General features: G+C 45.2%; 1 protein-coding gene across 1 annotated transcript in view; it reads right to left on the bottom strand.

Moving 5' to 3' along the window:
- Nucleotides 1–216: 216 nt before the first annotated feature.
- Nucleotides 217–26,853, bottom strand: part of MRPS24 (mitochondrial ribosomal protein S24) — a 32,233-nt gene continuing 5,596 nt past the window's right edge. Inside the window, exon 4 of the mRNA XM_077469598.1 lies at nt 217–605. Coding sequence (XP_077325724.1) covers nt 322–605 — 284 coding nt within the window. The 3' untranslated portion in view covers nt 217–321. The remainder of the gene's footprint in view (nt 606–26,853) is intronic.

Here is a 26,853-nt window from a genome sequence, read left to right on the forward strand (position 1 = left end):
TAAAATTGGAAAGTCTAAAATCTGGTACAGCTCTGCATAGTAACCAATCAGCTTAACTTCAGCTTGTTCAATTAAGCTTTGACAATAAAACCTGGATACCAATTGGCTTCTACACAGAGCTGCACCAGATTTTGCACGTTCCAGTTTTAGTAAATCAACCCCTATATATAGTTACACTTAAAGCAAAACTTAACATACAACTCAAACAGGCAAGGCTACAAAAAACAAAGTTTATTTACACACATTTTATAGATTTTGGATAAATGATCATCCATAATTGTTGATCACTCAGACAAGGGAAATCAGCTCTTAGGGGTGGAATTACAACCATTTGTAAATTACTTTATCTTCTACAGTCTGTATTTCAAGCCTCACTGGGCATTTGTACAAGTAAGACAGCATGGTTTCAGTGTAGCCAATTAGAAAATAGAGCTTGTGCGGAGGAAACTTTTGGAGAAGCATAGCACAGATCACTATAACATTGGCTCGTCTCTTGATCAAAATCTCATTAGCCAGACAGCCATGGAAAGTGCCATACATAAATTTTCGAATGTAGATATCTTCTATAGTACGCCCTGCAGCGTCCTCTTCACCATCCAAGTTACCTGAAAACAAAAAACAGTAACAGGATAAAGGAAGAGATTTCACAATAGCGGTCAAAGACTTCTATACAGAAAGCTATAATTTACAGCTACATTCATTAACCACTTAACAACCGGCCCATAGCCGAATGACAGCTACAGGGCGGTTGTTTAACTCTGGGAGGCTGTCATATGACGTCCTCCCAGAATTCCGCTCTCACGCGCACTCGAGAGCATCCGTGACTGCCGGGTCCGCATCAGGGATCACGGTAAACGGCCGCTCATCGCGGCTGTTTACCACGTGATCGCTCTGTCAAATGACGGAGTGATCACTTGTAAACAAACCGGCGTCATGTTATGACGCCGGTTCCTCCCTCCCCATCTCTGTACCGATCGGTACAGCGGAGGGGGAAGAGATCGGTGTCAGCAGCGCTGTGGGCTGCATCTGCAGTGCCCACATCGCTGCTCACCGAAATTTAACCCCTCAATTCCCTGCCATTACTCTGCAGTACCAGCCAACACTCCCGCCAACACTCCCGCCAACACTCCCGCCAACACTCCCGCCAACACTCCCGCCAACACTCCCGCCAACACTCTGCAGTAAAATTCCAGCCAATACTCTGCAATACCCTGCCAATACTCTGCAATACCCTGCCATAAATTGCCATACTCGGAGATACCCAGCCATACTCGGAGATACCATGCAATACCCAGCCATAGTCGGTGATACCCTGCAATACCCAGCCATAGACACCCCCCCCCCCCCGTGCTTCTACTGACTTGCCAATACGATCAAAGCCAGAATCTTTTTTTTATTTCAGGCTTTCCAGCCTAGAGGTGAGATGTGGGGTCCTTTTGACCCCATATCTCACTGTAAAGAGGACCTGTCATGCCATATTCCTATTACAAGGGATGTTTACATTCCTTGTAATAGGAATAAAAGTGATCAAAAAATTTATTTTTGGGGGAAAAAAAAAGTCAAACTAAAATAAAGTAAAATGAACAATAAAATATGTTTGTTTTTTTTTAAAGCGCCCCTGTCCCCATGTGCTCGCATGCAGAAGCGAATGCATAAGCAAGTCCCGCCCACATATGAAAACGGTGTTCAAACCACACATGTGAGGTATCGCTGTGAACGTTAAAGCGAGAGCAATAATTCTAGCCCTAGACCTGCTCTGTAACTCAAAACATATAACCAGTAAAAAAAAATTAAAGCGTCACCTATGGTGATTTTTAAGTAGCGACGTTTGGCGCCATTCCACGAGCGTGTGCAATTTTGAAGAGTGACATGTTAGGTATCTATTTACTCAGCGTAACTTCATCTTTCACATTTTTATGCAAAAATTGGGCTAACTTTGTGTTTTTTTTTTTTTAAGCACAAAAAAACGTTTTTTTCCCCAAAAAAAGCATTCGAAAAATTGCTGCGCAAATACCGTGCGAGATAAAAAGTTGCAACGACCACCATTGTATTCTCCAGGGTGTTTTCTAAAAAAAACATATATAATGTTTTGGGATTCTATGCAATTTTCTAGCAAATAAATGATGATTTTTACATGTAGGAGAGAAATGTCAGAATTGGCCTGGGTGCTTCAGAACGCCTGATGGCGCTCCCTGCATGTTAGGCCAGGGGTTGACAAATTTGCTTGGAATCTAGGAGCCAGCTAAAAAAGTTAGGAGCCAGGTCCGTGACGGCGATCTGGACCTGACCCTGGCCTGACATGGAGACGAGTGAGGGGAAGATAGCGCAGCCCCCCCACCTGTCTCCAAGTCATTGCCCATAGCTCTTAGAGGGACATTTTATTTTTTTCAAATGACGATTTTTTTTTAAATTGCATTTTAGTGTAAATATGAGATGTGAGGTCTCTCTGACCCCAGATCTCATATATAAGAGGACCTGTCATGCTTTTTTTCTATTACAAGGGATTTTTACATTCCTTGTAATGGGAATAAAAGTGACACACATTTTTTTTTTTTAAAAGAACAGTGAAAAAAATAAAAATAAAAGTTAAAATAAGAAAATTTTTTTTTCTAAATGCGCCCTGTCCCGCCAAGCTTGCGTGCAGAAGCGAACGCATATATATCCACACATGTGAGGTATCGCTGCGATCGGTAGAGTAAGAGCAATAATTCTAGCCATAGACCTCCTCTGTAACTCAAAACATGCAACCTGTAGAATTTTTTAAACGTCGCCTATGGAGATTTTAAAGGGTAAAAGTTTGTCGCCATCCCATGAGCGGGCGCTATTTTGAAGTGTGACATATTGGGTATCGATTTACTTGGGGTAACATTATCTTTCACAATATAAAAAAAAATTGGGCTAACTTTACTGTTGTCTTATTTTTTTTTTTATTAAATAAATTATTTTTCCCCCAAAAAAAGTGCGCTTGTAAGTCCGCTGTGCAAATATGGTGTGACAGACAGTATTGCAACGACCACCATTTTACTCTCTAGGGTGTTAGAATAAAAAAAAAAAAAAATTTTTATATTATAATATAATATAATATAATATATATATATATATATATATATATATATATATATATATATATATATATATATATATATATATATATATATATATATATATATATATATACACACACACACACATATATACACACACACACACACATAAAGGAAAGGAGATAGCTCCATTAGCATTGCTGGTTGTAATTCCAACGGCCATCACAAGAGGGCGCCAGATTGCAGCAGGAACCATAGGATCAGAGAAGGCCTCAAAGCCGGGGGCTCAAATACCGGCCGCCGGCGGTGCGGCCCAACGTGATCACGCCGGGGGGGGGGTCCACGGAGACAGGATACCCCCAGCTGTGCTGCCCCAGGCGCCAGGTCGCTAATTCTAGTCGCAAATGCGACCTGGCGCCCGGGTTTTGTCGAGCCCTGTGTTAGGCATCTGTATGTGGCCACACTGTGTAAAAGTCTCACACATGTGGTATCGCTGTACTCGGGAGTAATAGCAGAATGTGTTTTGGGGTGTAATTTGTGGTATGCATATGCTGTGTGTGAGATAATGACAATTTTGTGAAAAAAAAAAAAAAGTAAAAAGAAATCTTGATTTTGCAAAGAATTGTGGGAAAAAATGACTTAAAAAAACTCATCATGCCTCTTACTAAATACATTGGAATGTCTTCTTTCCAAAAAAGGGGTCATTTGGGGGGTATTTGTACTTTTCTGGCATGTTAGGGTCTCAAGAATTGAAATAGGCCATCAGTACTTCAGGTGTGATCAATTTTCAGATATTGGCACCATAGCTTGTGGACTCTAACTTTCACGAAGACCAAATAATATCCACCAATTTGTACTTATTTTTACCAAAGATATGTAGTAGTATAAATTTTGGCCAAAATTTATGAAGAAAAATTACTAATCTGCTAAATTTTATAACAGAAACAAAGAAAAATTCTTTTTTTTTTTTTACAGAATTTTCTGTATTTTTTCTTTTATAGCACAAAAAATAAAAAGCGGTGATTAAACACCACCAAAAGAAAGCTCTATTTGTGTGAAAAAAGGGACAAAAATTTCATATAGGTCCAGTGTTGCATGACTGAGTAATTGTCATTCAAAATGTGAGAGCACCGAAAGCTGAAAATTGGTCTGGTTATTAAGGGTGTTTAAGTGCCCAGTGGTCAGGTGGTTAAACTGGACCAAAAAACAGAAAAATAAAAAATAGGATTTTTTGTACTCACCGTAAAATCCTTTTCTCTGTAAATCACCAACCGACACAGCTCCTCTCATAACCATTGGGTTGTTATGCCCTATTACTAGGAGATACTAGGCATTAATTGTAACACAACACTCAGAACTCTTAGTTCCACCAAGGGGGCGATCCCTTGGGCAACAACCCTCCACCCTGCCATGCAGTCATCATTACTAGGGATGAGCTCAGGCGTGTTCGCATGGAACACGTGCAGAGCCCGCCAGGAAGTCGGCGCAGCGCTGTGCTAATCAAAGGCAGTGAGACATTGCCCGATCTCTGCAGCTGCACATCGGGGCAATGTCTCACTGCCTGTGATTAGCACAGAGCTGTGCCGACTTCCTGGTGGGCTCTGCACATGTTCCAATGCGAACACACCTAAGCTCATCCCTAATCAGTACGTCAACAAACAGTATAACGTAAAGATAAAAAGGAGGGGCGGGTGCTGTGTCGGTCGGTGAATTACAGAGAAAAGGGTTTTACGGTGAGTACAAAGAAATCCTATTTTCTCTTATATTCACCGACCGACACAGCTCCTCTCATAACCATTGGGACGTCCCCAAGCAGTGCCAAACGAGGAGTGGGAAAACAGCATAAAAACGTCATCCACCGTGGCAAGTGAGAACTAGTGAAACTTTACCCACAAATAAACAGTGCATGGAGAAATCCACCACAAAACCAGGGTACCCTCAACAGGAGTGACTACCCACAACCGCACAAAAAAAACTGCGGAATGTAATGCAACAGCGCGTTAACTTAACGGTACTGTGTTTTTAATCGAAAAACCAGAAAAAAAAAAAAAAGGAAATATATTGCATATTCAATTGCAACTATACGCCGGCATCAGCTGATGCACTGACATCTACCTTGTAGAACTTGGTAAACGTGGGGACAGACGACCAGGTCGCCGCTTTACACACCTAAGCGACAGACGTTCCGATTGCCCTTGTGGAGTGGGCTGTGACTGGAAAGGGGGGCACCTGCCCCTTCAAGGCTTAGGCCTATACTAAAATCGGTCTGATCCACCTGGAAATGGTGGCCAACGAGACCGCCATGCCACTACCAGCCACCAAAACAAACAGTGAGTCTGACTTCCGAAAGGGTGCAGTGGCAGACAAATACACCTTCAGAGCCGGAACCATGTCCAGAGCGTGAAGGGCCAACTCCTTAGGGTGCTTCAGCTTAGGACACAGAGATGGTAATACAATGTCCTCATTAATATGAGGACCGGAGACCACTTTCGGAAGAAAGGATGGTTGCGGAAACAACACCACCTTATCCTTGTGGATAACCAGATAGGGAAACTTGCAAGACAAGGCCGCCAGTTCCGAACCCCTCCTGGCCAATGTGATGACCACTATAAAGACCACTTTCTGGGAAAGAGTCAACAGGGGAATCTCCCTGATAGTCTCAAACGGCGGTTTTTGAAGCGCCGATAACACCAGGTTCAAATCCCACGGGGGTAACGGTGGACACACTGGAGGGACTACATGTCGTACCCCCGGAACAAAGGTACTCACTAATGAGTGAGATGCCAGGGGCATCTGAAAAAAAAAAAAAAAAAAAAAAAAGACAGCCAAGGCTGAAATTTGCCCCTGGTTCCTCAACACCTGGCTCTCAATAGCCATGCCGTTAAAGCTAGCGATGGTAAAAGGTCTGCGTACCAAGGACGCTGGGGCCAATCTGGGGCAACCAGTATTACTGAGATCCCCTCGGCTTCTACTCTGCAAAGCAGATGTGGTAACAGTTTCAGTGGAGGAAAGGCGTAGATCAGCTGGTACTGATCCCACGGAGCCACCAGGGCGCCTGACGCGTCTGCCCACGGATCTCTTGTCCTGGACACGAATCTTGGCACCTGCCGATTGAGACGGGAGGCCAGAAGATCCACGTCTGGTGTGCCCCACCTCAGGCACAGTAACCTGAATATCTCCGGATGCAACACCCATTCTCCTGGGTCCAGCATCTCAGATAGTCCGCCTGCCAGTTCTCCACTCCCGGGATGTAAATGGCCGACAGGGCCGGTATGTGTCGCTCCGCCCATCGAAGTATGTGAGCGACCTCCCGTGCAGAGGCTGAGCTTCTTGTTCCCCCTTGGTGATTGACGCATGCCACAGCTGTGGCGTTGTCTGATTCTGATCGAACGCCCCTGAATTCTCATCGACCATGTGGGAGAGGCACAGCCTGATCGCTCTCAATTCGAGCAGATTGATCGGCAATTTGGATTCTTTCATCGACCAGAGGCCCTGAGCCGACTGAACCCCCATCACTCCATCCCAGCCGGATAGGCTGGCATCCGTTGTGATCACTGTCCACTTCAGAGTTAGGAACAATTTCCCATACTGAATCACTGGTGATTCTGACTGACTGGCTCACCTGGATCTATCGATCCAGGGACAACTGAGATTTGTCCCACTTTGTCAAAATCTCCTTCTGCAGGACTCTGGTGTGAAACTGGGCATAAGGTACTGCCTCGAAGGAGGTTACCATGAGTCCCAGGACTCGCATGCCAAAGCGGAGCGACGACCGCTTGCGGTTCATAAGCACTTTTACCGCAGATCTGAGAGTCTGCAGTTTGTCTGAAGGGAGAAAAACTCTCAATTGCATGGAGTCCAGCACCAAGCCTAGGTACTCCAGACGCTGGGTCGGTACAATCACGACTTCTTTAGGTTCAACAGCCACCCAAATTCTTGCAGGGTCTACATGGTGATCGCCACATTCTCCTCTAATTCTGAGGCGGAAGATGCCCTCAGGAGGAGATCATCTAGGTATCCCATGATCGTGATCCCATGTTGCCATAGCAACACCAAAACTGGAGCCAATACCTTGGTAAAGACTTGATGGGCTGATGCCAGACCAAAAGGAAGAGCCACAAACTGGTAGTGGGCTTCCCCGACTGCAAATCGCAGAAAATTTTGATGCCGAAGGCATATGGGTATGTGCAGGTACGCATCCTGGATGTCTAAGGATGCCAGGGAGTCCCCCTGATGGAGTGCAGCGACTACTGAGCGAACTGATTCCATTCTGACCCTCTGCACTTTTACAAAGTGATTGAGGGCTTTTAGGTCCAAGATTAAACGTACCCATTCCTTCTTGGGAACTACAAACAAATTTGAGTAGAATCCCTGGAAACGTTCCGATTCCGGAACCGATACAACCACCCCGCCACTCAGCAGGTCCCCTACTGCCCCCAAGAGGGCTTCCCGGCGAGCCGGTGATACGGGTATGCTGGAGGGGAAGAGTCTGTTTGGTGGCCAAGAGAGAAACTATCTTGTAGCCTGAGGAAATCAGATCACAGACCCATTGGTCGGATAGCTGAGAGGACCACCGGGCTGCAAACTCCCGAAGGCGACCCCCCACCCGAGACATGGGTGGGGGCAAACCTTCATGCGGTAGCACCTTTATTCGCAGGCTTGCAGTTCCAGGTACGTTTTTGTCAGTCCGTGGATGTCCTATCGGGCTGGGGGCGTTTTTCCAAAGCTCCGGGCAGACGAAAAAGCCATTTGTGAGCGGAAAAAGAGGGCCCTTGCCTACTGCGTGGCTCCTTAGCCTTCCTGGAATGTGGGAGTAAGGTACTCTTACCACCGGTGGCATTTTTAATAATGTCATCCAAAGAGGCTTCAAAGAGCCGGTCGCCAAGGAAGGGAAGATACGTCAGGGCTTTTTTGGATGCCTGGTCAGCAGACCAGCATTTTAGCCAAATCAGGCGCCTCAGCACCACAGCTGACACTGAAGCCCTGGATAACAGAGGGAGAGTATCCAGGGCCACGTCACAGAAGTACTTAAGGCCTTGCACTAGTTGGTCTGCTAGTTCCACGCAGACAAGAAAAGCCTGTTGCTCTCCCAATTCACGGTGCAAGTGTTTTTCCCACTCAGTGTCTGCTACACAAGTGCGGATGCCAGTACTGGTCGCACGGCTGACCCCACAACCATAAACAAGGAACGAGCCACTGCCTCGGCCTTCCTGTCCGTGGGATCCTTGAATTCAGGAGACGCTTTATTTCACCCTTCTTCCCACGCACTGCCTCCATCTTGGCAACGAACGAATCGAGGACTGCCATCAGGGTGTCCATGGGCACTGCGCAGTCTGCAGGTGACCCGGTTGCAATTGCCTGGATTTCGGGGTAAGAAACACAAGTTTCTGAAGCCATGCTGACCCTACCCTGTCTGCCACCCTAAGGGGACTTAGGACAGTGACAAACAAGATATTTGGGGGGCACACCCTAAAAAAAAAAAATGCATAAAGATGGTGCTGCCATAAGACCATACAACAGAACAAAAATATAAAAAAAAAAAAAAAGGCCACCAAAGCAGCGCCATGAGGTACAGGGAGAAAACGATGGCAGTGAACACAGCGATGTACAGGACATCAGCAAATCCTCACAGACACCTTCCAGGGGCATGAAGACCAGGACCCAGGACACCGCTAGCAAGCGCAGCCCCCCCCCCCCCCCCCAGGTGAGAGCCCCTGCATAGACACACACACCGCTCAGCAGCCACATGCAGCATCCCCCCAGAGAGGGGTGAAGGAAGATAGGGACATGGGAGAGAAGAGAGAGAGGTGAGGGACCCCCGAATCAACCTCCCTGGGAATGCCCAGGTGCTCAGCCCCGCCGAGGCAGGGAGAGCTGTACTTACCAGTCCTGAAGAGCTGGGAGACATTCCATCACAGACCCACTCACTGATCAGTACAGGGCGGCTGCTGGCCTGGCATACTGTGACGCAGACATCAGTAGGCCGGTCATAAAAGCTCACGACCACCTCTGGAGCTGAGGTTTCGTCGTGGCCTGCCGGGCACATTGCTTGCGGCCTGCACACGCTCGATGGCCGGACTGGGGAGACTACAAGGATAAGGGTATCCAGCCTGTCACCCAGCCGGCTGTTGATAGCAGATCACAGGATCAATCATCTTGCGCAAAAAAGTCACGCTTCTGCATAAAAAAAGCACGGACCAATGGGCCCGCAGGGTTCCTAGGTCCTTCTCCTTCACTAGGCAAATTAAAACTGATGGCTGCATGGCAGGGTGGAGGGTTGTTGCCCAAGGGACAGCCCACTGGGCGGAACTAAGAGTTCTGCATGTTGAGTTACAACTAATGCCTAGTATCTCCTAGTAATAGGGCATAACAACCCAATGGTTATGAGAGGAGCTGTGTCAGTTGGTGAATATAAGAGAAAGTTGAGATTTGTAATTTTATAGAGAAACATGCATAAATGTAAATTGTGCCTAAAACAATGGAAAATGTATCTTTGGACTTGAATTTCTCCTGAAAATAGTGCAATTCCTGTCACGTGACTGGACTTACAGGAAGGTAATCCTGTGCCTTGATCCCCAATGCTGTGCATCTGTAGTGTTATTCCAAAGCTGGCCATACACAGACTTTTTTTTTTTTTCTTTTTTCCCCACTGAGGCTACTGTAGTCTGACAGCTGAAACTGCTGGCTGTCAGAATACAGTGGGCACTGCCAAACAGTGAGACAAACAGTTCAGCTGAGAATTATTAATCCAGTTCCTTCAATTTTTGCATCAAAGGATGTCAGACAGGCAAGTGCCGACAAGGCCACCGACTGCTCAAATATGGCCCGTTCATCAGAAACCAAATGAAAGTCAACCAGTTTGAGGGCAGTTTTAAAACACGGTGCTTGTGACTATTCGTCTCATGTGATTTGGTGATATCACTAATGTGCTGCTCACTTCTACCTCCTGCAGTGAAAGGTTCTCCCTGCTTCACCCATCCTGTAGATCAGCGTTTCTCAACCTTGATTCAAGGTACCCTTTAAACCACTTGCCTACCGGGCACACCCCCTGCTCAAGTCATTTTTCAGCTTTCAGCGATATCGCACTTTGAAAAACAATTGCGCGGTTTTGCTACACTGTACCCAAACACATTTTTTTATACTTTTCTTCACACAGAGAGATTTCTTTTGGTGGTATTTAATTACTGCTGTTTTTTTTTTTTTTTTTTTTTTTTTTTTTTACAAAAAATAAAGTAAAAAAAAGACCAAAAATATTTTGAAAAAAAAAGTTTTTTTTACCTTTTTTCTGTCAGTAAATCTTGCAACTAAGTAATTTTTCGCCTTCACTGATGTGGCGGCAATGATAGGCTGAACTGGTGGGCATTGATGAGGTGGCACTGATTAGGTGGCACTAATATGCAGCACTTACGGGCACTGATATGTGGTACTGATGAGCGGCACTGATGGGCATTGACTGACAGCAGTAATGGGCACTGATGGGCAGCACTGACTGGCATCATTAATGGGCACTGATTGATGGCACCTGTGGGCAGTGGTGGGCACTGATTGCTGCCAGTGGTGGGCACTGATAGCTGGCATTGGTGGGCACTGATTTGTGACACTACTTTGCAATATTGTAATCGGGGCCCTGATTACATTCCTAGATGTCCCCCTGCGTGGAGATGTTGCTGATCGGCTCTCCTCGCCACACACTGTCAGTGTGAGGCGAGGAGGGCAGATTACCGGCACTTCCTTGTTTACATGTGACCGGCTGTGATTGGACACAGCTGATCACATGGTTAAAGAGTTGCGGACACTGCTCTTTCCAGAGATCGGGGTCACGCCAGCCGTGATCACTGCACGCCCCGCGAGTGCTGCCATTCTGGGACGTCATATGCCCTCCAGAATGAGAGTGCACCCCCCCCCCCCCCCCCCATCATCAACATTTGACGGTGGGCGGGCAGCAAGCAGTTAAATTCATGCACAATCTTAAGTGATTCTAAAGCCTTAAGGTTTTTCATCTTAATGCATTCTATGCATTAACCACTTGCTTACTGGGCACTTAAACACCCTTCCTGACCAGACCATTTTTCAGCTTTTGGTGCTCTCACACTTTGAATGACAATTAGTCATGCAACACTGTACCCAAATGAATTTTGTGTCCTTTTTTTCCCACAAATAGAGCTTTCTTTTGGTGGTATTTGATCACCTTTGGGTTTTTTATTTTTTGCGCTATAAATGAAAAAAGACCGAAAATTTTGAAAAAAAAAACGCATATTTCTTTGTTTCTGTGATAAAATTTTGCAAATTATAATTTTTCATAAATTTTGGCCACAATTTATACTGCTACATATCTTTGGTAAAAATAACCCAAATTAGTGGATATTATTTGGTCTTTGTGAAAGTTAGAGAGTCTACAAGCTGTGGTGCGAATCGCACAAAACTGATCACACCTGATGTACTGGTGGCCTATCTCATTTCTTGCGACCCGAACAAGTCAGGAAAGTACAAATACCCCCCAAATGACCCCTTTTTTGAAAGTAGACATTCCAAGGTATTTACTAAGATGCATGGTGAGGTTTTTGATGTTGTCATCTTTTTCCCACAATTCTTTGCAAAATGAAGATTTTTTTTTTTTCCCCTCACAAAATTTTCAATGTAATAGGTTATTTCTCTCACATGGCATGTGTATACCACAAATGACACCCCAAAATACGTTCTGCTACTCCTGAGTATTACGATAACAAATGTGTGAGACTTTTACACAGCCTGGCCACATACAGAGGCCCAATATTGAAATAGCACCATTAGGCGTTCTAGGAGCATAAATTACACATTTCATTTCTCAACCATCTATTACAGTTTTGAAGGCCCTGGAGCACCAGAACAATGGAAATGCCCACAAAGTGACCCCATTTTGGAAAGCTAACACCCCAACGTATAATCTATGAGGCATAATGAGTCGTTTGAATGGTTCATTTTTTTTCCAAAAGTTTTGGGAAAATGTGGAAAAAAAATGAAAACGCATTTTTTTTTTACGCAAAGTTGTCCATTTATAAGATATTTCCAACACATAGCATGTACATAGCAAAAATGACACCCCAAAATATGTTCTACTACTCCTCCTGAGTATAACGATACCAAATGTGTGAGACTTTTACACAGCCTGGCCACATACAGAGGCCCAAATAGCACCATCAGGCGTTCTAGGAGCATAAATTACACATCTTATTTCTCAACCACCTATTACAGTTTTGAAGGCCCTGGAGCACCAGGACAATGGAAATGCCCACAAAGTGACCCCACGTGGCACTGACAGATGGCACTGGAGGCAGATGGGGCTGACAGATGGCACTGGAGGCAGATGGCGCTGACAGATGGCGCTGACAGATGGCGCTGACAGATGGCGCTGACAGATGGCGCTGACAGATGGCGCTGACAGATGGCGCTGACAGATGGCGCTGACAGATGGCGCTGGCTAATTGCTCTGGCAAATGGGGCTGGCAGATGGCACTGCGGCTGGCAGGTGGCACTGGCAGGTGGCACTGGCGGCACTGGGGCTGGCAGGTGGCACTGGGGCTGACGGATGGCACTGGCAGGTGGCACTGGCGGCACTGGCAGGTGGCACTGGCGGCACTGGGGCTGACGGATGGCACTGGCGCTGGCAGGTGGCACTGACGGCACTGGGGCTGGCAGGTGGCACTGGCAGGTGGCACTGGGGCTGACGGCACTGGGGCTGACGGCAGGCACTGGCAGGTGGCACTGGCGGCACTGGCACTACTGGCAGATGGCACTGGGGCTGACTTACAGATCGCTCTCCCTCCTCACACGCTGTCTCTGTGTGAGGAGGGAGAGACACGGCAATAGGAGATGATCTCATATGTTTACATGAGATCATCTCCCATTGGCAGCTGCGATCGCGCTGTGAACGGCCGCTTTGATTGGCCGTTCACGGCGATCTGTATTTGCCTGTCTCCGGGAGACACGGCGAATACAAAACTTCCGCGATGCGCGCCCCCGGCAGCGCGCATTGCGGAAGTAAACACAAGGCCATCCAGGGACGGCCAGGCGAAGGAACCCGCCTGCTCTACGGCCGTCATTCGGCTATAGGGCGGGCGGGAGGTGGTTAAAGTGATAAAGTCTTTTATTTTTTTCTTTAAAAATAACAAACATGTTATACTAAGGCCACGTACACACGCGGGGACTGTTCGCCCAACTTTGTCCGTCAAACAGTTTCGGCAAACAGTCCGCTCAAAATTAGCATGGACGGACATGGCCACACACGACGGACGAACAGTTTGCTGAAACCGTGCGCGATGACGTGAACGGCACGTACGACGGGACGAAAAATACGACGTCCTATACACTGCATTATAACTTTCGGCGTGTAAATCCTTTCTGAGCATGCGCGGAACTTAGTTTGACGAACAAGCCTACACACGAGGGGACTGTTCGCTGAAACAAAGTTTCAGCGGACAGTTTTTCGGAATTTCCGAAAAACCTTGTTCAGCGGACTGTTCGCTGAAACTGTCCGCTGAAAGCCCACACACGAGCGGACTGTTTGCCGAAACACTGTTCAGCGGACAAAGTTGGGCGAACAGTCCCCGTGTGTGTACGCGGCCTTACCTGTTCTGTGAAACGGTTTTGCACAGAGCAGCCCAGAACCTACTTTTCTCAGGTCCCTCTTTGGTGCTCCTGCCCCTACTGCAGGCAGCTTGCTATGGGGGCACCCGAGCCAAGCCACAGTTCTGCACCGCCCCCCCCTCTCTGATTGGCTAACTGACTGTGTTTGACATCAGTGGGAGCCAATGGCGCACCTGCTGTGTCTCAGGCAATCAGGAGGGAGAGACACGGAGGGCCGAGCAGTCACGCACATCGTTGGATAGAGAAGGGGTTTCAGGTGAGTATTAGGGTGGGTGCTGCACACAGAAAGTTTTTATTTTATCTTAATGCATATGCATTAACTGCCTTTACTTCTCCCTTTTCCTTACCGAGTCCGATCAGATCCAGCGATGTGCAAGAACACAGTGGCTCCTGCCGCTGTCTCTCTCCTCATTGGACAGATTGATAGCAGCGGGAATCCCGCTGAGTAAATGGACGCAACAGCGGGCACGCACAGGTGCCCCAAGGGAAAGTCACACCTCATGAAGAGGAGGACCCTGGAGCGCTGGTGGCAGACCCCAGAAGAGGAGGATTGGGGCTGTTCTGTGCAATAGTTTTGCACAGAGGAGGCAAGTATGACTTTTTTTTTTTTTTTTTTATAAAAATAACAGGATTTTTAGAACAGCTTACCTGCAAAATCCTTTTCTTGGAGTACATCACAGGACACAGAGCCATAGTAATAACTATATGGGTATATAGGGCACCTTCAGCACTGGCACACCCAAGACAGGAAGTTCACTCCCTATATAACCCCTCCCATTACCGGGAAATCCTCCTCGCTGAGGATATAGCAACCAAGAACACTAATTTCCTTGTCAGAAGGACCAAGGGAGTATGCTGTATCGGTTCAAAGGGCTGTTTTTGCAACACTGACAAAACCAAGTTCAAATCCCAAGGGTTCAAAGGTGATCTAACTGGCAGATTAAGCCACAGCACCCCTTGGATAAAAACCTGGATCAAAGAATGCGAAGGAAGCGGTCTTGTAAATAAGACCGATAAAGCCGAGACTTGGCCCTTAATAGTACTTATAGTCAGCTTCATCTCTACCCCTAATTGTAGAAAGGCAAGAATTCTGCTATACTTCTGAGGGTGCCAACCCTTGGACTCACACCAGGAAACATAACCCCTCCACACTCTATAATATATGATTCTTGAAGCTGGTTTCCTTGCATTAATCAAGGTAGAGATAACTGACCTGGATAGCCCACGTTTCCTCAAAATGTGGGTTTCAATAGCCAAGCCGTTAAATTTAGAGTTTGTAGGTAGAAGGTAGGATGGAATATCGGCCCCTGCGAGAGTAGGTCTGGACGCAGTGAAAGGCACCATGGATCCCCCATCGCCATATTTACAATTTCTGCATACCAGGACCTTCTGGGCCATGCTGAGGCTACAATTACTGTCTTTCTTTCCAGCTTGATCCTGCAAAGAAGTCACGGCAGCAACTGAATAGGGGGAAATGCCTAAATCAGTGAACTGACCCCATGGGGTTACCAACGCATCTGTTCCGCATGCAAGTGGATCCCTTGTCCTGGACACAAAGTTGACCAACTTCATGTTGAACCTGGATGTCAAAAGATCTACGTCCGGGGCCCCCCAACTTCTGGAAACAGCAAGAAAAATGTCAGGGTGAAGGGACCATTCCCCCGGATAACTGCTGGTGACTCTTCATTTTTCCATCTAAGTTAGGATATGGTTCATCTCTCTCTGAGCTGTGTGACTCTTGGTGCTCCCTTGGTGACTGATATAGGCTACAGCTGTGGCGTTGTCGGACTGGATCCTGACAAAACAACCCCGTAACCTGAATGTCCAGGACTTCAGAGCCAGATGCACTGCCCGAATCTCCAGAATATTGATGGGCAAGGTTCTTTCGGCTCTTAACCACTGTCCCTGGAGAGTTGTCTTTTCTAGTACTGCTACCCAACCTGAAAGTCTGGCATCTGCCGTTATCACTTTCCAGATAACTGGTATGAAGGATTTTTACCTTCAGCAAATTCCAGGTTACCAACCAATTGAGGCTCTGGGACACCTTTGGGGACAGTCTCATTGGTAAATCTAGAGCTTGGACCCTCTTGTTCCAAGCAGACAGGATACTGTTTTGCAACTGTCTCGAATGGAACTGGCCATAGGGAACTGTTTCGAAGGAAGCCACCATCTTTCCTAACAACCTCATGCAAAGGCGAATGAAGGGATCTTCTCTTCGATCTGACCATCTGTACCAGCTCTCTTACGGCGCTGATCTTTGCCTGAGACAAAAACACATTTTTCTGGGCTGTGTCTATGATCAGGCCTAAGTACTCCAACCTTTTTAGTGGTTTTAAGGAAGACTTCTCTAGGATGAGAATCCAACCTAGGCTTTCCAGGTATTTGGTTGTGTTGCGCACACTTTGCTCCAAGCGGGCAACCAACTGATCTATTAGCAAAAGATCGTCCAGGTATGCCAGGACTGTTATGCCCTGCGCCCTTAGCCTGGCTAGAGGTGGAGCCAGAACCTTTGTAAATTCCCGGGGTGCTCTAGCTAGTCCAAAGGGTAAGGCTACAAACTGAAAATGTTGCTTTTCTACCTCGAACCACAGAAATCTTTGGTGAGCGGGAAATATAGGAACATGCAGATATGCATCCCTGATGTCAATTGACGCCAGAAGTTCCCCTTCTTGTAGGATCGAAACCTTCGACCTGATCGACGCCATGCGAAAAGAGCGGACCTTCAGGAATTTATTCAGATTTTTGAGATCTAGAATGGGTCTGACATCTCCATACGGTTTTGGTACCGTGAAGAAGAGGTTTAAATAGAACCCCAAACCTTTCTCTTCCGTGGGGATTTCCACAATCAATCCTTGAACCAGTAATTAGTCTAATGCCCGAAACAGAGATTGCCTTCTCCCTGGATCTTTGGGAACGTTTGACCTCCGATAACGAGGTGGTGGAAACTCCCGAAATTCCAGTTTGTAACCTTGAGCTATGGTGGAGATGACCCATCTGCCCTGAATTTCCTCCTGCCAGACCTCTGAGAACTGCAGAAGCGCCGCCGCCCCCCCCCCCCCCCCCGATGTGTGCCCCTTCATAATGAGGCTTTCGTATTTTGTTTTGCAGGTTTCCGCCCCCAAGACTTCTTTTGTCCCTGGGGCTGACCCTGAGGCTTTCTTCTAGACCCTGACGGCGGAGGCCATCGTGACTGCATAGAGGCTGATGCCCCTGGCCCTGGAGAAGAGGCCTGTTTAAATGAAAGACGTTTACTGCTTCTTTTGACTAGTAAAAGGGTACTTTTCCAGCTCAAATTTTTGTTGATGAATTTGTCCAAATCATCCCCAAAAAGCCGATCTAAATGAAAAGGAAAACCAGTCAGGAGCCTTTTGCACGGTGCTTCGGCTGACACATTTTTCAACCACAGGATCTTAAGCACATGCACAATCCTTAATGGCAAAACATAATGCCCATGGCAGTTCTGCCAAGTCTCTGGCCTGTTGCACAGGAATCTCCTTAAAGGTCAGTTTAAACGGACCTTTCAGGGATTGACAGGTGCCTATTGCAGCACCTGCCAAAGAAAAAAAAAAAAAAAGAGGATTTTAACAGGAATTCCAATCTTTTATCAGTTAGATCCCTAAGCATTTGAGCATTGTCTACTGGACAAATTAGACTTTTATTCACACAGGAAATAGCAGGGTCAAGTGCTGGTACATTCCATGTTTTGGTGAATTTCTCCTCCATGGGATAAAGTATTGAAAATCTTTTAGGAGGGAGAAAATGCTTATCTGGATGATCCCCATCAGCATAAATAAGCTGTTCCAATAATGCATGGACGGGAAACGCATGCAAAGTCAGCAGAGGTTTTAAGGAACCCAGAGAAGAAATGGAACTTTTGGCTGTCTCAGTTAAAGGGCAGCTTGAAAGTGGACAGGACCATTTCTGTCAGACTGTACCAGCAATTTCTCAGGATTGCGAGGCTGAAAAGGGTTCTTCCACTGTTGATTCCTCAGAAGAGGAATCATTGGATTGTCTTTCCTCCTGATCCCCTGAGGGTAATACATCATCCTCCACCCACTGTTCCCTTGATAAAGGGTCTGATGTGGGGGAAGGGCATCTACCATGCTTCCTATCCCTTTGAATGGAAGATGCGATTAAAGCTGCTAGTCTCTCCTCTAGCCCTAGCATGGCGGTGGAAAAGGCATCTTCAGTGACATATACAGGAGCTGAGATGTTAGAAGCAGCTGCAACACCCACGGGTTTCCAATGGCTCACCCTGGCTAGCCACCAATCTTCACTCCTCATGGCGGGCTGCGTTCAGCACAACCTTCAAGGACCGGGTCCCTTTTTATCTGGGTTCTACTCCCTTGGACCTGTATAGCACCCCACCAGGACAACTTTATGGTAATGTGAGCGTGACCAAAGCACTGGGTCCAGCCCTCCAAAGAGAGGCTTTACAGGCCAAACCTCGTTCTTCCTATACGAGGACCAGATACCATCCACTTTGGCCTCAGTGGCACTTTGGATGGATCCGGTCTGTGGGGACTGTTTAAATCCAGTAAGGATCCCTCCAGCGGAGCTCTTCAGAGCACATCTTCACTTGTGACCAACACCTTAGACACTGGCGAAAAAACTGAGGTACTCCCGGTAATGGGAGGAGTTATATAGGGAGTGAACGTCCTGTCTTGGGTGTGCCAGCGTCCATCACCTGAAAGTGCCCTATATACCCATATAGTTATTACTATGGCTCGGTGTCCCGTGATGTACGATAAACAAAAAAGCTGTATAACCACTATGAAGGCATTTCATTCTAAAATGTAAAAAACAAAACTTATAGTTTTACATAATGCAACTGCATTGACACAAACATAGGACAACCAACATTGGAGGTGATTTTTTTTTTTTTTTAAGTAAAAGTATTCCTGCATTTCTCAGTTTCCTTCACTCATTCAGATAAATTAACCCCAGTGCTGACAGGGAGGGACAAATAAGAATTACTTCAGGCACCCGATGTCCTCATCAACCTATGACATCATCAGTTGTTAGAATGCCAGCAGCTGTCCTGTGCGGTGTTCAAGGTTGTAATGCTGCACAATTAAAATCTGTGGCTTTGTGTAACAAAAAGGCAGGCTTAATCCACCTGCCGGCTTGATGACAATTTTAGGCAATTTTGTGGATTTTGCCAAGGCACCCCCAAAGAACCCAGAAGGCGCCGTGAATGAAAAACATTGCTGTAGATCAACAGCACCCCCCCCCCCCCATTGCTTCTTCAACATTTTATCCAACGATTAGGGGAGCAGCACTGATATGAGCGAGCAATTTAATTTACACCCTCGAGACAGTACAGCTACAATGGCACCAAAGGTAATATTGGTGAATAGTCCTTAGCTGTGGAAGCTGTGCCCAGAAACAAAGTTCCTCTTTAAGAGAGGAAAACGCTGATGTGTATTGAAAGTTAACAACTAAGAGCAAACTTGTCACTTCCCAATTGTGGGACCGACTGATAATAATAGTTAGCCAATTGTCTCGTAATTCAGTACTTGAATATTTACCCAGAACAAACAGCAGATTAAAATCACAGCACCATAAAGGTCTTCATCTGTATACCATGTCAGTGGCTTCGAAAGTATGGAAGCTATCGGAGAAGTGTCACAGCCATGCAAGTAGCATTTTCAAAAAGGGAGCCTCCATATTTTCAGCACAGGTTTTAAAAGCTGGGACTTAAGAGTTGCCTGCATCCATCTTCTTTATGTCAATTAGCACCCTGGAAATCCACAAAGCTCAAAATGCAAACAGGCTTCCCCTCCCCACACGTGCACACACACACACACACACACACACAACCTGTTTTGAGAGTAATACATAGGCAGCCCCGTTCACCGCTTCTCAAATTGCTTATTGCCCATCTGACTGAGAAACCAAGGAGATTTACTTTATTCTAACATCACTGGTTACATGCTTGGTCTGGGCCAGTGACCTCCCGTGCTGAAGCCAGACATGGCCTTGGCAAAAAACTAACTGGTGGTCCTGGGTGTAAAAAAACTAATTATGTACAGACTTTTCTTAGTGCAACAATAAGGAAGAAACTTTTAAAACAATGTACAGGGAAGTGGAACTATTTTGCCTTTCCTATTTAACCATTTCAGCCCCGGAAGATTTGGCTGCCGAATGATCGGCCCATTGTTTGCGAATCGGCGCTGCGTCGTTCAACTGACAATTGCGTGGTTGTGAGACGTTGTACCCAAACAAAATAGAACTTTCTTTTGGTGGTATTTTATTGCCTGTTTTTTTTTTTGCTCTATAAACAAAAAAAAGAGTGGCAATTTTGAAAAACACAATACTTTGTACTTTTTGCTGTAATAAAATATCCCAATTTTTTTTTTAAAGCAATTTTTTCTCAGTTTAGGCCAATATGTATTCTTATACATAATTTTGGTAAAAATAAATAAATCTCAATAAGCGGATACTGATTGGTTTGCGCAAAAGTTATAGCTTCTACAAAATAGGGGATAGATTTATAGCATTTTATTATTATTATTTTACTAGTAAAGGTGGCGATCTGCGATTTTTATCGGGACTGCAACATTATGGCGGACATTTTTGACACCATTGGCATACATACAGCGATCACTGCTATAAAAATGCACCGATTACTGTAAAAAATGTCACTGGCAGGGAAGGGGTTAACACTAGGGAGCGATCAAGGGGTAACTGTTCCTTAGTGTGCGTTTCTAACTGAAGGGGGACTAGAGCAAGTGACGGATCGTGGTTCCTAGCTAATAGGAACACACGATCTGTCACTCCTCTCAGAACAGAACAAGGAAGTGTGTGTTTGCACACACTTGTCCCTGTTCTGTCTCTTGAGCATCGGCACCCCCGCTGTGCAGCAGGCGCACACGTGCCTGCTATCCCAATCCCATGAATCAACGTTTGCGGGATCATGCCGGACTAAATGAAAAGAAGTATCAGAGTGGGAGAGTGACAACGGCTGGTCAGCAAGCAGTTAAAGAGGAAGTAAACTCTCCCACTCTGATACTTCTTTTCATTTAGTCCATTATAATAAGTAATTATCAAACTATAGCCACTGTAATCCAGCCCAAATTGCATATTACTTACTGTTTAAAGAAACTTTACAAAACTTGTTTCCAGGGGTTAGGCAGCGCCATCTTAAGTATTGTTTTCTGGGTCCACAGTGGAGTGTATTTCCGCCCTAACATTGAGCACTTCCTGTACTGTTAACCAAGCCTCCTTCTCAATCCAACGTTTCTATGGCAACCCTGCTTCCCTGTTCATAGCTGACTTGTTTTATTTCATAGTATTTACTGTATGGGGTGTAGGAGGAAGCTCTGAGTGATTATGCAGCCTCCTGGGAGTTCAGTGTTGTGTGCCTTAGGAAGTCCTTATAACAGATAGATAAGCACATACAGAGTATGCCGTAAATCAGGGGAGATCTGGGCATGCTCAGTGACGTCAATCTAAAGAACAAAAAGGATTACAACGATACTAAGCAAGTAAGGAGATATCTACAAAGAGAGTGTTCATTAGGGCTTTTTATGCTAATTTACATGGGACAAAGTTGTGGGGGAGGGTTTACAACCACTTTAAGGAGTGTTAAATCATTCATATAGAACCTCTTAAACACCTTAAAATTATACTTCTTATAATGATAAAAACAGAAAATTGTTTCATACTTACCGTAATTTTCTTTTCCCGGTGCCTATCCATGGCAGCATACCTGTGACAAGCTCCGCCTTGGCTGCTCCCTCAGGACCAGTGAATATCATAAAAGAAAAGGATTAGTGCACTCCCAACATTCTACATAATATAGCATACCGAGGGTGGGATTGTATGCTCTCATGGATAGGCCCCAGGAAAAGAAAATTACGGTAAGTATGAAACAATTTTCTGTTTTCCTGGTGCCTTTATGGCAGCATACCTGTGACAAATAACTAGGTGAAATGGGTGGAATGATGCATAGTAAAAGATTTATTTGAAAAATAATTGAAAGTAGGCAAATGCCGGCCTGATAGCCTGTTTGCCAGTTTCTACAGATGAGAAAGCTGCCGGGTCTATTCTGTAACTTAAACTCTAAGTTCCACTCTATCCAAGTACAAAAAATAATATTATTGTGTTATTATCCCAAGTGGGAAAGATTTGTTTTAATGGGTGGGCTTATCTTCTTGACTGTCTGGAAGAATTTGATTAGAGGATCTTTGGCCCATCTCTTGTTGTCACAGCAGAGATTGCCACTAGCTGTACCTTGGAGTTGCTTAATCCTAAATTAAGGTCTGCTTGCAGGAAGTCAAGAAATTGTAAGGAAGAGCGTACATCAGGATTGAAGTTTTTCAGTTTGCGAAAGATCTAAACTTATTCCAAACTTTGTCACATGTATTGTTCATTGAAGGCTCCTGTGCTTTGAGCAGAATTGCAACTCTGGAGGATCTTAAGGATTAAAGCCTCTGTTTAACATTCTAATGTGAACATTCAATCTATTAGTATTCTGATGGGTGTGATGCCTCGAGCCAGAAGAAAGGGTATCAGAGGAATATTTACCGGAGGCTGGACACTAAGAAATATTGCTCTAGGGAATCATGGGTCTCCCTGCAAATACGTCAGGACTGTTATCACTGTTTATTGTTGATATTGCAAGTCTTGAGAGAATTTGAGGTAGGAGGCCAGAGGTGGCCTAAATTAGATTGCATGCCCAAGGACTTGACAGAGCATCTATTGCTTATGCCTTAAGGGTTAGGTAGATGTGAAATAAACCTCTGCAGCTGGATATTGCTTGCTGTAGCAAAAGGATGCAGTTCAGGAAAGGTCCACTGGCCCACAATCCAACGGAATAACTTTGGTTTTAGGGACCATTTGTTGGGATCCAGGAATGCTTGGGATTTGCTGGAAGATAGACTACTCTTAGGTCCTTCAGATTTCCCTCTTTGCCCAAATGAAGATGGGTTCCACTTCCCTTAGTAAGGAACTGTTGTTGCTTCCGCCTTGGTGATGTATGATATTGCAGCTCTATGGTCTATCCGAATCAGAACCGATTTGTCCTTGATCTGAGAGAGCAAATGCTGTCAATGCGAGATAAGCCGTCTGGATTTCCAGCATATTTGCAATGATGTCTGCCGCAGTTAACGCTCATCTCTCTTGAACCAACATCTGGTGGTCCAGAAGACACGCCTTAATAGACGTGGCTTTACAAGCATCACCCTCTCTGTAAACTAGTGCAGACCCCTGAGCATCAAACTTTTTGATATATGGACTGGTATATACAGTTTTCTCCATTGCTTCAGGAATTCTAGCTAAAAGGTGCCTGAGGTATCCATGTGTTCATGGGATCATCTGGATACCAAAGACAAAAATCCCTATTAAGTGGAGTTAGCTCGAGGCTGTTATGTAGAACCATGTCCTCACTCCTTACTTTCTGAATGATTGCCCACACTTTCTGAGATGGCAGGGACACTGTCCCTTTTGCGGTGTTGAATAAGGTGCCTAAACTGGAAAAAGAAACTTGGATAGTGATCCGAGCCCTAGTGAGGGCTCCAAGTGAAGTGCAGGGTCCGAACGGGAGACTGGAATTGTAGATGGACCCGGTCGACCGAAAATCTCAGATACTTAACAGTTGTAGTATGGGCGCGCGCAAGTAAGCATCCCTAAATCCCAGGTACATCTAATTCTGCAGTTCTGGGGAATCAAGTCTGACTTTCCTCCTGTGACGTGGGAAATTGCTTTCTGTAACCTTTCTGCAAAGTGATTTACCATAAAAAAAATAAAATAAAAAAAATAAAAAAAAGGGTATTCACAGGAATTTTGTTTTGACAGTGCCAGCTGCCCGTAGTTCTGACCACAATACCCATATGGCTATCACAAGTTGTGACATTGATCTTGCAACGCAACGAATTGTATACATCACCATCTCACCGGTGAAGTATGCTGAGAGCCATAATGCCTTGACTATATTCTCCCTAGGAACATTTTGATGAATCGCTGTTTCCATGTTTTTGGTCCATGCCCACAGGGCTTTAGATAAAGATAAGGCAATTGCTGACTTCCAGGCGTTTACCTGCCATTTGGTAAGCTCCTTTAAGTTGGGGTCTATTCATCTGTCTAAAGGATCCTCAATTGAGGCTGAATTAGCGATTGGTGAGAAGAATTTTTTTGTTATATGAACCACTGCCACGTCTACCTCTGGTGGGCCATCTGGCATTGCAGAATCTTTTTCCGACTGCGGATAAAGCTTTCCTTGGCAATTGAGAGGAAGAAACATTTTCTTATTTCCTTTCCTCTTCGACAATAAATCCGATATCATCTATCAGAGTTTCCACTATTGCGATCTGAAAGTCGCACGATTTTGCCACAATTTTGATGTGACTTGAAACAATGCCTGTGTATTCTTGAGGTCTATGGACCTCAAGTCACATCAAAGTGGGACCAAAGTAGTGCAGGGACTACAATGAAGTCCCTGTGACTTAAAATCACACAGATAAACGGTACTCATTGGAAATCATGGGGTACGGGGGGAGGGACATCTGTGGAAGATACAACCCTCTAAAAAATGATTTTCACAAACATGGGCAAAAATTTAAAATTTGCCTTTAAGATGGCCACCACGACCTCAGGCCAGACAGCGCATGCACAGACGGCAGCACTAGGACCTATGCAGCCCGCCAGATTCAGCCCGGCCCACCGAGCCGGCTCCTGGCATCTGCACAGAGTGGGCAGGAAGATGCTGAGGGACTCAGAAAATCCAGTGCGAGGTGCGCGCCGCCCACTATAGTAACCAGGAATGAAGGTGCAATATCATGAGGAGGGAGAGATGGTGGGGGAGGAAGAAAGCAAAAAAGAGAGAGGAACGCAAGGAAAGGAAAGAGAGAATGGATGACAGGAGGGAAAAATTAAAGGATAAGGCTAAGTGAAAAATAGATAAAGCTGCTTTCTCTGCTGCAGGCTTGAGCAAATGCCAGTATATAAATGCAGATAGAAGCTCTTAGTTGAGACAACTGCTGTCCCAAAAGACCCACAGAAAGGACTCCCTAACTTATCAGTGCATTTAGCTGCCCAAGAATAGGGACTGCACCTGGGAGAGGCTTGAACCCAGTTGGAAGCTGCCGATTGCAGAGGTAAGGAATGTTTGACCACCATTCACAGACCATGAGGTATGAGGGGAAAAAAAGGAGAATGCTGGGAGTGCACTAATCTTTTTCTTTTATAATATTCACTGGTCCTGAGGGAGGAGTAAAGGCACAGCTTGTCACAGGTATGCACTAGTAAAACAGAATGTCATCAGGAAAGGGAAATATGTATCTTTAGGAGTTGTTGGAAAACAGAAACATTTATAGTACAACCAGAAGGTGGCACTGTTCTATTCAGGCCTGTCTATGACGCATTTTACTGCAGCAGTGAAGAAAAAAAAAAAAAAAGAAAGGCAATGTGAAATTATGTATCCACAAATCACACAGATTTAATTGGATGACAGACTTGCCGGAAATCAGCTTCCATGGGTCAACGAAGGCAGATAATGCTGCTCGATTCCAGCTGTCATTTAAAGGACTTGCCATCTACAACCATCCTAACCTTCCTTTTGCCCAGATTTTATACAGCTCTGCCTTTGTATGCACATTTAATGATTCAGCGTCCTATTGAGTGAAACCACAAACATTTTAAAATGCTAAATAATAAAAAAAAAATCTAAATTGCCCTATAAAGAGGTATTTCTGTTATCAAAAAAGTAAAAGCAGGTACACAAATATTTAGTCCCAGTTCGCACTGGTGCAATGTGCGAAACACTGCGATTCAGTGCCAGTTCCCACATCACACCTGGATCACACACTGGTTCACACTGACATCTGTGAACTGTTGGGGGTGTTAATGTAAAGTTAATGACACCCCAGATCAGTGCAGGAATCAGATTGCATACAGTGAGGGATCGCATACAGTGAGAGGCCCTAGATGTTGACTCCTTCCCAGACAGTGACATTAGTACAGTAGTATTATTGATCACTGTATTAGTTTCATTACTAACGTCAGTTAGTGACCCTCCCAACCAGAGTCGGTTAGCACCAGATTGTTTACCACCCTATCACAGTCCCACTAAGTTGCTGATCACCGCCATCACTGTATAGCACCTATAGCTGCATTAGTTCCAATATATATACACCATAGCTTGTAAACGCTATAACTTTCACACAACCAACCGATATATATACATTGGGATTTTTTTTTTTTTTTTTTTACCAAAGACAAGTAGCAGAAGAAATGTTGGCCTAAACTTATGAAGAAATTTGATTGATTGTTTTTATTGAATAGGTTTTCAAACAGAAAGTAGAAAATATTGGGATTTTTAAGAATTTTCAATTTTTTTTGTTTATTTAATAAAAAACTCAGGGAGGTGATCAAATAGAGTCAGCAGCCAAAAGCATTAAAGTGGTTATAAACCCTTACAGTCTACTTTTTACTACAGGTATGCCTATATGACGGCTTACCTGTAGTTACCCCAGATATCTCCTAAATCTGCATGGTTTAGGAGATATCACCTGTATCAGCATGTGCCAATGTCATTGACACATGCGCACTAAAGCAACGGCTCGTTCATGCCTTTGCTTCAGCTAGCATGCCGTTTCCCGGCGGCTCCCGCATGCATGCGCGAAAGTGACGGCATTGCGGCTCCATCCAATCACAGTGCCGGAGCCTGTGATACCCGGAGGTAACTCCGGGAGCGATGTCACCAGCTGGACCAGTGTATGGGGAATGTCGCAGGGGCTTCGATCTAAGGTGAGTATTTCATAATGAGCTAGTGTGCTATGCATACCAGCTCATTATGCCTTGTCTTTCAGGTTTTTTTTTTTTTTTTTTTTTTTTTTTAGTGGAGTGGGTTTACAACCACTTTAAGGCTCTTGAAAACGCATGGTAGCCAAGCATTTTCAGAAGGTCAACGATGGCAGACTACTCAATTCTCTTATAACAGGTTTTCCTTTAACATAATTTTTCATAGATTTATATGTAAAATCCTGTAAATCCTGAAGTAACTGTATTGCTAAAGGGTCAAACAAGCAGAGACATACCTGTAAAATGAAGAGGCACTATATCTACTGTCTGCTGGCTTGTGTCACAAAATGCTGCATAATGCTGCTCCCTGGCTGCTGCAGGCATTTAACACTTCTGAGCATATGAATACCTGCTACCCCCACCGCACACAGTGGTTGGTCCT

This window comes from Lithobates pipiens, unplaced genomic scaffold (genome assembly GCF_037356315.1).
Source record: "Lithobates pipiens isolate NorthernLeopardFrog02 unplaced genomic scaffold, aLitPip1_a1.2 Scaffold_8, whole genome shotgun sequence".
Classification (NCBI taxonomy): Eukaryota; Metazoa; Chordata; class Amphibia; order Anura; family Ranidae; genus Lithobates; species Lithobates pipiens.